The sequence below is a fragment of the Cavia porcellus genome, unplaced genomic scaffold, assembly GCF_034190915.1.
Source record: "Cavia porcellus strain 051 isolate PalLab524CR breed Dunkin Hartley unplaced genomic scaffold, mCavPor4.1 scaffold_27, whole genome shotgun sequence".
NCBI lineage: Eukaryota > Metazoa > Chordata > Mammalia > Rodentia > Caviidae > Cavia > Cavia porcellus.
This window is the reverse complement of record NW_026947510.1, coordinates 13,119,991-13,134,899: the sequence shown is the minus strand read 5'-3', so window position 1 is coordinate 13,134,899 and position 14,909 is coordinate 13,119,991. Positions and strand designations below refer to the sequence as shown.

General features: G+C 35.7%; 1 protein-coding gene across 1 annotated transcript in view; it reads right to left on the bottom strand.

The window, feature by feature from the left end:
• The window catches only part of Malrd1 (MAM and LDL receptor class A domain containing 1), a 647,937-nt gene that overhangs the window by 380,185 nt on the left and 252,843 nt on the right, over window positions 1-14,909 (bottom strand). The window contains exons 22-23 of the mRNA XM_063237894.1: window positions 9,076-9,232; window positions 4,695-4,805 (exon numbers count right to left, since the gene is read on the bottom strand). Coding sequence (XP_063093964.1) covers window positions 4,695-4,805; window positions 9,076-9,232 — 268 coding nt within the window. The remainder of the gene's footprint in view (window positions 1-4,694; window positions 4,806-9,075; window positions 9,233-14,909) is intronic.

The window sequence follows — 14,909 nt, the reverse complement described above, 5'->3', positions numbered from 1 at the left end:
GATCCAACGTCCCCAAAAATAAGAGCACCATAAACTATCGACCCTGCCAGACAGGATATGAGTTTTCAAAAACATCAAGCCACCTGCAGCAGATGGCTCACCCACCAGTAAGCAAATGACACGACCCCTATTAACCAGTGCCATCTACTTCTGTAACCGAGGCTTGCTTTGCGGGTTTCGGCTTTATATACCCTGCACTTCCCTACTCGGCTCTCTCCCGCTCCCCTCTCCCACCGGAGGGTCCCTCACATGTGGGGACAATAAAAACCCCTTGATTTTTCATGAGAGCTGGATCCTTGGGGCCTTCTTCGCGACGGTGATCTTACAAAATTTGAAGGCTTTCTAATAAAATTACGGAACTTCCCAGGGCTTTTTTAGGATGCAATTTCTTAAAGTATCTTATAATTTTACTCAAGTACTCCTGATTCTCATCTTTTTGCAGCAAAAGGGAGTCAATTATAAGAAAGAAAACATCATGAGCAGTGTGCTCATGTGTCCCTGTAATTTCCACAGTGTATCACATTCTGACAAAATAGAGGTCAAGGTATTTTTCTGAATGAATAAGCAATGTAAAAAGACAACTGTTCATGAGCCTTTAATATTTGTCTTTAGGATTCAAATAACATGAGTGAACATCTCTATAGTAAAATTTCAGTCTGTAAAAAATTATGTTTTCAAAAAGCACAATAATTGATTTCACTTCTTAAAATACCCTGTAATATTATTTTTGAGCATAATTTTACCACATAAATATTCTACAGGCCTAGAACCAGTTAAGAATTCATTGACTGGGATGAAATCATGTACCTTATAGCAGCAGAACCTCCTACATATTCTTGATGAAGATTCTTCTCGTGTCAGGGGTAAGGTCATGGAGAATGAACAGCTAGAATTCTTTCATATTAAATTTCTAAATGTTCAAGACTATTAAACTGTTATCCAATCTTCATTAATTTAGGTTGCACTTTTTAGCCATATCCTAAGTTTTCAACAAATATTTCACAAGAAAACTAGATATTTCAGTAAAAGGTAAACGGTACAGGATTTAATATATACATCATCACAAGAAATTAAGCACAATGCTCTATCAGTATATAAAGATAAGTATTTATGTTGGCTTGGTTACTTTTCTCTCATTGTTGAGACAAAATACCTGATGCCCAAAATGAAGGAAGGAAAGGTTTATTTAGCTTATAGTTTGTGAAGGTTTTAATCCGTACCCAGTGGCTCCAAGGTAGGGTGGCATAGCTGAGGGACAACCATTCATGGTGGCTATGGCAGATAGTGGCAAGAGCAAAGGGGCTCTTATTTTGTATGCAGATTACCCACCCCAGGATGGGTACAGCACTAACACTGCCAATCCTAGCACTACACAATACAACAATCACAAAAACTAGATTCAGTCACTTATGAAAACTCTGCCTTCATGAATGTATGAGGCTTTGGGGGTACATCCAGAAATAAACCATAGCATTACACTCCTGGGCCCCAAAGACTAATGCACATTCTTTATACAGAAGACATTTAGTCCATCTTCAAGAGTTGTCCAAATCCTAATAGTCTCAGAATTGCTGAAAAGTCCAAGTTCCAAGTCTTCTTTGAGATCTAAGGCAACTCTTAGCTGTAACCCACTGTATAAATAAAAAAAAGATAAACACTTCCAGTGTTCAATGGCACAAGATAAACATTACCATTTCAAAGGGTACAAACTGGGGGATACAAAGGAATGGGATCAAAGGAAGTCCAAAATCTATCAGAGCAAACATTAAGTGCTGGGGTTGCACATTCAGCATCTGAAGCAATCTGGTTATGAGTTCCAAAAGGCTTGAATGACTCCACTTCATGGCACTTCTGGTGGTTGAAGCTCCTATGGTTTCTCTCTTGAACTGGCTCCCTCCTTGTAGGTTTCCTGAGAAATCCACATTCCTGGCTTTTTGAAATTTCTGAGTTCTCCACTGCACCTCTGGCTTCACATTCATGGCTTACCACATTGCCTGCTCGGGGTCACACTGCCTGGCATCCCAGGTCTTCTCAGACTGGGGCAGAAGCCTTTTTAACTTCAGAACTCTTGCATTCTCTATGTGCCTAAAATCAGTGTCACATGGATGCTGCCAAAATTTGTTGCCAGCTGGAGCGGTAGCCAGGCTTTCTTCTCTATTGGCTGTAGGGGTTGAGTGTTTGAATTGCTAAGAACTCTTCATCCAATGACAAGGAACACATTCTCTATACTGTTCCAATTCTTAACATGGTGTGGCTGCCACCATTTTGCAAACTCTTGTGACCTCCACCACCATTTTGGAATACAAGTTCTGCGGCTTTCTCCTCAAAGCAGTTTTTCATTTTTGCTGTTTTGAGGCTGTAAAGAATGGAGAGCCATCACTTCCCTTAATGCCCCAAGGCCATCTTTTATATTCTCTTGTTCCTTCTCAGCAATTAATATCTCAATTCTATATTTACAGTCCACAGTTTCACTGAAAACTCTTTTCTGACCAAGCTCACAACATTTTAAATCATCCTTCTGGGTTCTTTGCTCTTGACTTACAACATAAATCTGGGTAAAAGATCCCAAAAATAGTCATGCCACTTCCTTACTATTAGACTGCCTTGAAATTTCTTCTGCCAGAATAGTCCATTGCCTTTAATCTCTGTATCAGGAAAAGTCTGTGGATACTAGCAAAATGCAGATAAACTTTCTGCCAAGCCATAACACACATCGTCTGGAATTCAACGATGAATGCAGTTCTTATTCCCATCAGAAACCTCCCAAACCTGATCTTTACTGGCAGGGTTCCTATCAGCCTTCTGGTCTTGTGAACTCTGATTGCTATCTCCCATACAAAAAACATTCTAAGGTATTCCAGCACCACTCTTTCAGATGATATTTGCAAACCTTTCCAAATGGCTTTATAACAAGCCATTTCAAAATGCTCTTGAACCACATGGTCAGGTATAGTCACAACAATGACTCCACTCCTGGTACCAAATTATATCTTGGTTACTTTTCTCTTGTTGCTGAAACAAAATACCTGACACCCAAAATGAAGGAAGAAGAGATTTAGCTTACAGTCTGTGGAGCTTTCAGTTGGCTCCAAAGCAGGGTGGCATTGTCGAGGGACAACCATTCACAGTGATTGTGGCAGACAACAACAAGAGCAAAACAGAGGGGCAAGCCTCTCTCCCTCTCTTATATTGTATGCAGGCTACCCATACAGGATGGCTGCAGAACTCAAATTGCCAGACACAGTACTATAAAATGAACCAATCACAAATGCTAGATTCAGCCACCTTTGAAAGGCCCCTCCCGCATGACCACATGAGGCTTGCTGGAATATCCAGACATAAACTATAATGCAAACTATGCTTACACTGATGTTGAAAGGGGCTGAGCTGTCTGAGAAAGCACATATTTATTGAATATTCCCAGCCAACTTGGCTACCTATGCTGCACAGGAAGAAGACCGGAAATGTGGTACAGTATTTGTAAGGATCATATTCTTTCTGTCTAGAGATAAATAGCTTTAAATTCATGAAATTAAGCTTCGAGTAATTGATGAAGAAAAAATGCCTATATAAAGGATCTGGGTTCTTATAATGATTCTCAAAATTTGAATGTCTTTTTATATAATTCTACACATTTATTTTTATCATGTGAATAAAACATCATAATCCTTTTAGTTGCATTTCTTCCACTCTCTCTCCCTTTATCTCTTGATTCTCTTGCCATTTCCAAAAGATCTGTGTCCCTGTATTCTTTATCTATTTTTAATTTTGCTCTTTAAATTAAAACTTTGGGTTTCCCATATAAGAGAAACCATGTGATATTTAACTTGTGTTTCTAATTTATTTTACTAAATATTACAGTCTCAAAGTGCATTTATTTTCTTACATAGGCATCAAATTTATCATTCTTCGTGTCATATTAGTACTCCATTGTGTATAAATACCATATTTTCTCTATTCATCTGTTGATGGCCACATAAGCACATTTCAATACATAACTATTACGAATTGTGCTGCTATAAATATGGTGAGGTATCACTATAATATGATAACTTTATCTGTTTCCGGAAAACATTTAACAGTTAAGCTTCATCTTACAAACAAACTTCTCTTGTTTTCTTGATAATAAAAAAGTAAAATTGATACCAAATGCCTTGGTACCTAATTATTTTCAGTTTTAATATCTGGATCTATCTACTACTTGAAATTTCCTATAACTATTAGATGTACACTGACTTTAACTTCCTAATATCATTGTAATTTATAAGAATTGCAATAGTGCCAGACACATTATTTAGAATTATATAAATCTATTACCTATCATAAGCTTCAATTGTATAATGTATTTTCAAAAGACTGCCCTTAAATCATATTTGAGATATTTTATTACAGTCTCCAAGCATATATTTGCAAACTCAAGGAAGAGTTATAGGGAATACAGGAAAATTATCATTCAAACTAAATGTTCCTAGAAAAATGGTTCCTAGAAAGACGGTCTAACTAGATGAAGTTAGGGCTTTGTAACATTGCAAATTCCTTATAGAAAAGGCCATATGGAGTGTTAAGTGATGTGCATTCATATAATATATTAAATGGGGAGAAAGAAGTAATGAAGATTTTGAGTGGAAGAAATAACTTAGTATGAAAGAAGTAAAGTAACAAAACTTCTTCACATGACTGCTTGAATAACAAACCTGTATATAGGATTGAATGCCTAAATATACTTCTGCTTTCCGCCACTGTGCACCTTGCTGTCCAATTTGGGTCCACACTTTAGAAGTAATGTTGTCTTTTTTTATGAGTACCTGCAGAGATAAATCAAGTAGTAGATGTTGAAATATTTTCTCTTCACAATTTTTTAGATGTAGAATTTTACCAGTGATTCTTAAATTTTTAATATCTACATAAAGTCTCTGAGAGAAAAGATGAGGTATTTTTCATTTGGTGTCTTTGTTTTCTATTACAAAAATACAGCATCAGGGGCCTCACAAGCTTCCCATAATTCAGGTGTAAACGAACAACTGTCAATCAAGTCATACGGAATCAGGACACAGTTTTATTAAGAATGCAACTATTTTAGCTTTATAAAAATATGGTAGTAGTAACACTTAACTCTACTGATAAGATTCTGGCATGATAGAGATACAAAGAAAGGAAAAAAGAGGCCTTTATTGCGGGCACAGGAGGGCTGCAGAAGAGATGCCATTATCCTTGGGTGAGAACAAAGAAGTGAAAATAATTTTATGATGTATGGCTCAGGGAGGAGTTTGGGAGATGGGAAAAATGACAGACACATCAACAGCTAATTTGAAGAATCGTCTACGTGCACAAAATAGGAAACAGAAATATTTACCAGGGGTTGGGGTGTAGAGCTTTGTGGAGGTTTGGAAGTGGAGAGGGTTTGGCACATGCACTAAAAGGGAGAGGGAGGCTTTTACTGGAACTAGAATAAGAATACTTTCAGAGAGATAAATTATTTCTCAGGGCAGAGCCAAGTTGGGAGGATGTCATGTTAGAGACAGATAAGCCCCAGACTGGCAGAACCTATCAATTATATATATTAAATAATATACATGAGATTGAATTTAAAGCATGAAATTACTCACTAAAATACTATCTTGAGAATGACTTTTCTTGATGGATTGGTTTTAATGGAGCAGTGGTGATGTAGAGTAAACTCACTCAATTGTAACAGTGGATATGGATTCTATAAGGGGTACCCACTCATGGTGTTAGACCTCCAACCCAACAGCCTTAAAACCAACAAATCTTAACCAGCTTTCTGTATGGTTAGGACACTTAGAAGTAGCCCTTGAAGTTCCATTTGGTAAAGACTTACAACCAAGAATGGCTCCATTGGGAGGTAGTGAAACCTTTAAAATGTGGGGTTTAATGGAAGTCTTTTAGGTCACTGGGTTCATGATCTTAAAGAGGACTGGGGAACCTGTCCCCATCCTCTATCTTTACCTCCCAACTATGAGAAGAGCAGTTTCACTCTGGGCAACCCTTCTGCCATAATGTGCTACCTCATCTTAGATCAAAAACCAATGGGGCCAAACCATCATGAACCAGCAAAACCAGGAGGTAAAGTAAATCATTTCTCTTTATAAATTGATTGTTCCAAATATTTATTATCATGATAAAAAGCTTCCAAAGTATTAAAAATCTACAGGAGAATTTGTAATAGTCTATTTGAATACATTATCATGGCTGCTCTTTTGGAATGACACAAAACAAGTCATCAAGAGGATGACTCTAAGGAAGAGTAGAATAGTTTTATATGTTGGAATAATTTTCAAAGATAGCCTATTTATTAGACAATATTGCTTTTCAAAAAGTATACGCTATAAAATCAAAGGGTTCTTCAAATATGCTTGGTAAAAATTTTTAATTATATCATTACATTTTTAAAATTTAAGTTTTGGGATTTTATATGACTATAGTTCCTGAGTAATATGCTACTAGAACAATAGTATGAAATTCTTGGTCTATGAAATTCAAACACTTAGTACACTACCAAGGTCAAGAAAATATAATTTTCTACAAAGAAAATAAAATATTTGAGAATACTGAAAATAATGTACAAAAAAAGAACATCTTTGTATGAATACCACATTAGCACAAACTGACAACTGTGTGTTCAATAAACATATTAATAATTTTAATGCTATTTAATTCAACCATGCAGAGAAATAAATATTATACATAACATTTTAACTATTAAATGATTAGCTGCTTACAAAATTTTATTTTTTGGAATATTTATTCACTAATACAGAACATTTTTCTCAAAAAAATAAAGTGTGTTTAGAACACAATGTCAAACACAAATTACAGTAGATAAATATCTCCCATTTTACTAATAAAAACCCTGTAGTGCACTATGTTGATTATTTTGCCTAAAACTACTATTGAACACTCAAAGCAGAACAAAAAGTAAATTATAATATCCATACCAAGAGACTCTTTGGCCACTTTTAGTATATTAGTACACAAATATACTTTGAAACTGACATTGGTAAGAAGTCTCATAACGAGGAAAGTTCTTCCAAAACTGATGTCTAACATCTTGATTTTAAAAAAGACACTACTAACAACATTTTTGAAATACATTTATCTAAAATTTGTTTAGAAATAGTAATATTTCATAGTTTCCACTAAAATTCTAAAACAAAATGATAATACAATGGGAGGGAGAAATTATCAATAATAAAATTGTAATAAAGCTGTAGGTAAATTAGTGGGTAATCATCTAGCCTCCATTCCAGTCCACTTCCTCTCTTTAATGGGAAAGAGAAGGCAGATGACAAAATTATAATACTGTCACAAATCTACTAAACACAGACTATTTTGTTTGCAAAACAAATTAATGGCATTTGAGAGAAAATCTTTACAGCTTGCTTCTACTAGATATAGTTAGTATACTAAACCATTCTTAGTAGACAATTTTGAAATTTGTGGATTTATAGAGCTACCTGTAAAACAACACATACTATGAAAATATATGAATAGAGATGCTGCATTGAGTGGGCTTCCTCTGTGTAAGCAATGTGTCTCTGTACATTTCTAACAAAACCCATGTACTATTTTCTATCCCTTTAGTAGAGGAAGACAGGATATAGAGTCTAGGTTAATATTCTAGAATCTCTCTCTCTCTGATTTGATTGTCTATTTAAGGCTTCAAAAATAAGTAAGAAATTCAGAGATAAGGCAGGATAAAAATGAGCTTAGAACATCTTAGCCAGAAAGGAAGAAAATGCTAAAGAATGACACGTAGAAATCAGTTCAGGATTCTTGCAAACAAATTTGAGGAGATTTGAGACTAAGTAATAATAGATTATAAAACACTGAATAAAATAGGGACTCGGGGATCCATTCCAGTACAATATAATAAGTAAACAAATGTATACAGAGATCAGGACGGAAAAAGGAAGGAAGGAAAAGGCACAAATAATAGAAGAAAATGGAAACAAAGCTTCTGTAAATAAGGAAAGGAAGAGGGATTAAAGGGAGGGGAGAGGATTGTAGATAAAAGAAGAATCAAGATATATCATGTACAGGTACAAATTCTTCTGAAGAATGTGATCATTATGTATATCTAAAATATACCAAATTTTAATCAAAAATTTTAAAAAGTAATGTCAAAACATAAACATATATTAAAAACAATGTTAGAAAAATCACAATTAAGCAATCATCGCAGTAATTTAATTCAGGTAAAGACAATAATGATGCTCAAAACTGGTGACTAATATCACATTAACACCAGGGTTTTTAAACTATCTTAAATATCTCTTTAATAAATGTTTATTGATAAAGAAAAATAATACTACTGACAGATGTCATGGATTAATCAGATATAATAGAAAAGAACATAATATTGGTGATGTTAGTATAAAAATGTATTGAGCACATGTGTCTTGAGGGACATTTTACAAAATAACAGTGATAAGCTTTTAAAATATCAAGGTGATAAGAAGTCTAAGGAACAGTAAAGAATTATTCATTTGAAAGGAACTGCAATAAAACCCCCTGATGCAATGTATGATATTTTTTGCAGTAAGATACATTACTGAGATGATTGTTTAAAAATAGTATCCCTGAGTACAGAGTATATTGGTTGGCATTTTCTTCACTATTCATGTAGTGCTTTGGGGATTTAAAACAGTTTATGACTTCTTTTCCTGCAATAAGGAATCTGAAAAAAAAACTACTGAAAAATATAGTAGTAGTAGAATCAATGATATGACATACATGCAAATATCATCAAAGTACATATATTCATTAAATGGGATTACTTTCAGCACATAGATACTGAAACTTACATGATAAGTTTCAAGTGTAAAATAACATTACACAACAATTATAAATCAAACTGGACATTAAGGCAAAATTAGGAACAGAAACTATCTACATGCAACTAATGTGAAATTTTACTAAAGCTTTCTCTCAATTATATCGTTATGAAATTGAGTGGAGTGATAGTAATTGTCCATTTTCATTTTTTAAGAAACTATACTTTAATGACACTAAACTAGGAAGTTTTCACTTTCATGCAGAAAATTCAGAAATTACCTGGAGCGAACCAACTGTGGCACCATTCATGTAAGTCCAGAAGACCAACGTACATTTTGGCCCCGTGAGAGAAATAACAGGGGTGACAAGGTCAGCGATGTCACCAAATTTCCCAATTGAACTATCAGCATACAGATACCAGCCATCTGTGGTATTTCTGGGGAAAGAATGTATCATGTAAAAGAAGAAAACCAAGAGATGTAACCTAGTTGATCACTGATCATATTTGATCACTATAATTTTTCCTAAAAGTACAATGTTCTGTAGCAGAATTATGGTCTATAGCCTCCATAAAATATAATTTATCTGTCATTTTGACTTTTAATTCATGGTCCCTGTAGCAGTATCCATTGGCACGACATGAACAAATTGTAGTACAGGTTAAACGATCAACTCTATAATGATATGGCTGATCCTTTCTTTTGAACAATGACATCATAAATATTCTGATGAGTTTTTAGAGACTGTTTACTTGTGGATAAAAAAAGCACTAAGTATTTCTAGAAGTGGCACAGGAAGGAGAAAAGAATAGAAATAAACAGAAATAAACAGAAACAAAACTACTTCATGTCACAGATCTAAAAGGCTTTAAGTTTAAATTTATTATATGTTAGTTTAGTTTAGTTTAGTTTAGTTTCACTTAACATATTTTAACAGCCTGGTAGATAATATTAAGGTGTGTCTTTTCTTCCCTAGTTCCAAATTATAAAAAAAAAATGAAGATGGAAACAATTAAATGTCTATGTAATTTTACCATAAAAGAACCTCCGTTATCCATTCAAAACAGAGATAATTAACCATTAGAAGTATGCGAGGTTATAAACAGCCTGTGAAATGTTAAAAGAAGTAATTCTTCACCTTTTGAGGGTGGCACAAAGAGTCTAACTTGATTTCTTGCCACTTTTTAACCTCCGTACAGTTACTAGTTCTTACAGAGTTTAATCTAGCTATGCACCATTTTGTTTTGAAATTTCTCTGCAGTATTTTTTGAGAAAAGAAATACAAATTATTAACAGTAAATAGAAAAGAAAAAATGTATTCATGCAGGCATCATATATGTATTGAATGTCAGCTTGCCAGACTTGCCAGAGGCTTTGCATGGCTCTAGGAATATAACTGTCAGCAAGAGTGGACAAGTTTGGCTTCTGGCCTTTTTGCTTACTGGTTGGACAACTGTTGGCAGAGTATTTGACTTCTCTGCAAGTATCAGTTTGTACATTTTATAAAACAGATGGTTCTTACATGGTCTTAATAAGAATTAGGATTAAAATATGTGGAACACTTAACACAGTACCTAGCCCATTTCAGGTTATTGGTAGCTGTAAGTCACCTTAATGTTTATGTCACCAGTTGCCACTAATGAAATAAAGAATTTAGTGTGCTTCAAACCAAAGGGCAACAGTTAAGATAATTTTGAAGAGGCAGAATATTAATTTGTCAAAATTATTATTTCTAAAAGCAGTCTCACCTCTTTTACTTGTATGAACGTTTAATATCACAATGTCCTAGGGATATCAAGATCAAAAGTATGTAGACATATCCATTCAGATACATACGAGCAATAATGAGGAAAAATTTGGAAATTTCTCTATGTGTATGATGTATTTAATGTGCAATACTTCAAGTAACTGTTGAGATTTTGTTGTAATCTGTTATAATTTTATAACATTTGATCATTAGTACTTTAGATTTTAGTTTTGACATGCAGCTCAAATTCTCCACCCACACACTCTAATTGCTCCATTTAAAGCTAAATTTGTGCTGTAGCTTTCCTATAATAATCAGCCTAGTAGTTTTTCTACTTCTCAACTCGTTTTTTGTCATGCAAAATTGTTTTTTAAAAATGAAAATGTGTACTATGACTCCCAAATCTATTTCTTAAAATTTGTTAATGTTTTAAACTTGTGAATTTAAGGTGCAATAATATTTATTATGCCAACCTTTTTGAATTTTATTGTACAAGTTTTCAGTACGTGCATTCTACAATCAAATTGTGGACTTGGCACATGTATGTACTACAGCTCTTCTGCTCTTGTTTTTTCCATCCCCTTCCCTCCTCATACTCTCCCACCTCCTATAGTTTGTTTTGGTCCTTTTGTTAATCTTAGTTCATGTTTATCACATGTAAGGTTCACGTTCATGGAGGCTATTAGGACCTTTTACTTGGCATATATTCACTCTACCCATCTCCCCATTCCCTGCCCTCAATCATTCCCTTAACATTTTCCTGTCTCCAAGAGTCCTATGCCCTTGTCTCAGTCTATTTCCCAAGTTTTCTCTTAGTTTGTGCTTTGTCTTACTCAGGCTACAGATAGCATATAATATTTAAGTCTGTGCATCAAGATATATTTCACTCAACATTACATTTTCTAGGAACATCCATTTTTCTACAAATGTCTTAAATTTGTTCTTTATTGCCATTTAGTATTCAATTATATGTAGATTCCACAATTTCTTTATTGAATCATCTGTTGATGGATGTACAGGATTTGGTTATTATGAGTTACACTGCTATAAACACTGGTATACATGTATCACTTTAATATGATGCTTTAACTTCTTCCAGGAAGATATCTGGAAGGGAGAAGATAGGTCACATGGAATTTCTAATTTTAATCCTCGGAGAAATCTCCATCCTGATTTCCTTAATGGTTGTACTTACATTCCCGCCAACAATGAAGGAAAGCTCTTTTTCTACCATGCCTCACCAGAATTTATTTTTTTATTTCTTCATGATTGCCATTCTTTCTGGTGCAAGACGGATTCTTAGTGCTGTTTCAATTTCCATCTGTCTAATGGATACCGATATTGAACATTTTTTCATACATTTGTCGGTATTTGTATTTCTTCCTCTTTGAAGTGTCAGTCCATTTCAGTTATTTATTTTTTGACCGGATCTCTAATTTTGGCTCAATTTTTAAAATTATTTACATATTCTGCATATTAATCCTCTATCTGAAGAGGAGCTGGCAAACTTTTTCCCACTCTATATGTTGTCACTTCATTGTATTTTTGTCTCTTTTTCTGTACAGTTTTTTAGTCTGATATAATCCCATTTGCTGATGGTTGCTGTTATTTCTCGTGCAATTGAGGTTCTGTTTAAAAAATCTGTCTTACACCCATGTCTTCAAGTGTTTTATCTAGTTTATCTTCCAGAAAGTTTATTGTTCCTGTTTTATTGTTTAGATTGATGGTGCATCCTTTGCACACTGGTAATCAGTTTTCCACAAACCACTTGTTGAATATCTTTCTACCAATGTATACTTTTGGCTCCCTTGTCAAAAATCAAATAATTGAATATGTCTAGAGAGCTTCTTTGTACCCTATATTCAGTTTTAATGATCCACGAACCTGTTTTTTCCTAGTGCCATGCCACTCTTACCATTATTGCTTTGTAGTACAGCTTGAAGTCTGGTAGTTTAAGATCTCCAGATTTACTTTTACTGCCAAAAATTGCTTTTGGTATTCTGTGTCTCTTCTAGTTTCATCTAAGTGTTAAGATTTTTTCTAATTATGGAAGGTACACTGTTTTGATTCTGTCTAAATGCATTTATATGCCATCCTAAACTCTCCATAGCTCTGGCTCTGCCTCTCTCTAGAAATGAGAGTTGGGAAGACTCTGTTCTTCTTCACGTTCATGCTGACACTATGATAACACTGGATATGAATATTAGGACTCAGCATTTTTAATAGAGCAACTCTTTCCAAATTTAGGAAGAGACACAATGAGGACTTCTGGGAAGACGTGGTGAGCAGCAAAGAAATAGCCTGATATTTGGAATGATGCTGGAATATAGCACTGTGAACAAGAATAAAAGGAAAGAAGCGTATTTCCAGGAACAAGCAAGGATGTGAAGAATTATCACCCACAGAGAGTAAACAGAGGAGCTACAATGTGGAGCAAGGAAGTGGCAAGCAGTGTTTTTCACTGATCTCTGTGTCACAGCATGGGAAGGTGACTTGAGCCTGCAGAAGCATGGTGAATAATGGCAGTTCCACAGGCTTTTATGGAAAAACACACCACTGGAATTAAGCAGTGGATGCTGCAGAGTGTAGAACCCAGTTCAGATGGCCACCAGAAAAGGGTGGCTGGCCAGTACCAGTTTTGCAAAGGAGCCGGTAAAAAGTCAGAACTCCAGACAGCTCTATCTAGTGGCTACCAGAGTCAGGGTGAAGCACAACCAAGTTCAAGCCAAAAGGACGTCAGGGAGCCCAGTTCAAGCTAACAGATAGCCATGTTCAAGTCAGCAGGAGTCATTCAAAGTATTGCAGCTAACAGCCTTGGTTTCCAGTCTTATAGCCAGAAACCAAAGCAGCCTGAATACCAGCAAAGCTGAAGACCCAGGTTTGCTGGAAGTATCCACCACCACCATAATTTTGCTGCTGGCTTGCTGAAATCTACCAACATAGATCTGGGGTCTGTGTGCCCTCTCCGTCAACCAGTGATAGCAGAGATATACTTTCAGATGGGTATTTTTATCTGCTTTTCTTCCTTTTTTTGATATTTAATATTTTTATTGTTTTATATATGTTTCTCTTTTTCTTCATTGTTTTTGTTTTTAACAAATGAGAACAGTATTGTGAGGGGTTTTTTGTTTGTTTGTAAGCTTTTGTTTGTATGTTTCTGTTTCATGCTTTTCCCCCTCTTGTCTTCTTCACCAGTTTCCCAAAGGTTGTGTAATTTTCTTTTATCCTCCAGACTTGTGTCTAACCTCTTCTTGTTTTATTTCTCTTTTTTCCTCCAGCCCCAATTAAATATTCTCTCATAATGTTAAAATCACCATATTGAGGGGATATTTACTGTAAACAATTTTCTAGTTTAAACTTGGTTATATAATTGCAAGTCCTGTTCATACAGATGGCAAATTAACACATAATACAACATACAGAGTATGTTTCATGCTATTATTATTATTAATGGTAATACTTTAGCCTGTGTGATGTAAGTGTTCTAATGAGTTGCTATTTCCTTTAGGCCTACACTAAGATTACCTGAGGATTACAACAATGCCATAGGCCAGTACCAGGGAACCAGAGTCTCGATCAAATAGCACCAACTTCTCATCTCTGATGAATTGAAGAGGTAGGATCTCACAACAGACTCAAAACTTAAAAGCCAGCTACACCTTGACGAAATCTCTAAGAAGTAGTCATTTCCTAACAGTCCTCAACAAAAACAATAAATAATTATAACTATAAATAATTTATAATATGAATGCATTCTCTCTACCTTCTTCACTCGGAGTGCACACCACAGCTGCCTGCCTGGAGGAGTGAGCTGGGCTGACCCGCAGGAACCTGCTCTGGCCTTGACTGCCTTCCCTTGCCCGGAGGACACACACAGCTGCTGCACCTGAAGGAGGGAACTGAGCCAAGATGCAGGAACCTGCTCAGGCCTTGCCTGTGACCTTCTTTGGACCTGGAGAGCATCAGCACTACTGTCACTGCCTGGAGGAGGGAGCAGCACTGCTGAGGAAGTTTGAGGCCTACATAGGCCTTAGGGGGACTTACTCTATCAGCCTAGGGAGCTTTGCTGCCCAAGGAGGTGGACGGTTACACAACATCCAATCCTCGAGAGAGTATGAGATCCTTGCTCTAGGGGGTTAGGGCCTGCTGGGGTTGCAGCCACACTAGATTGGGTTTAGCGGGATTTGGAATTGCCTGGACCATACAAGGTGGCCTTCTTTCCCTCAGGGGAGCTTTGCTGCCAGAGGGGGGAGCTGTGTAGCTTGAGGACGCTTTACATCTACCTGAGAGGAGCCTGGCCACCTTCTTTTAATCTGGGTGCCTTGCTGCCCAAAGGAGGGAGCTACACTACCAGAGGAGTCCCAGGA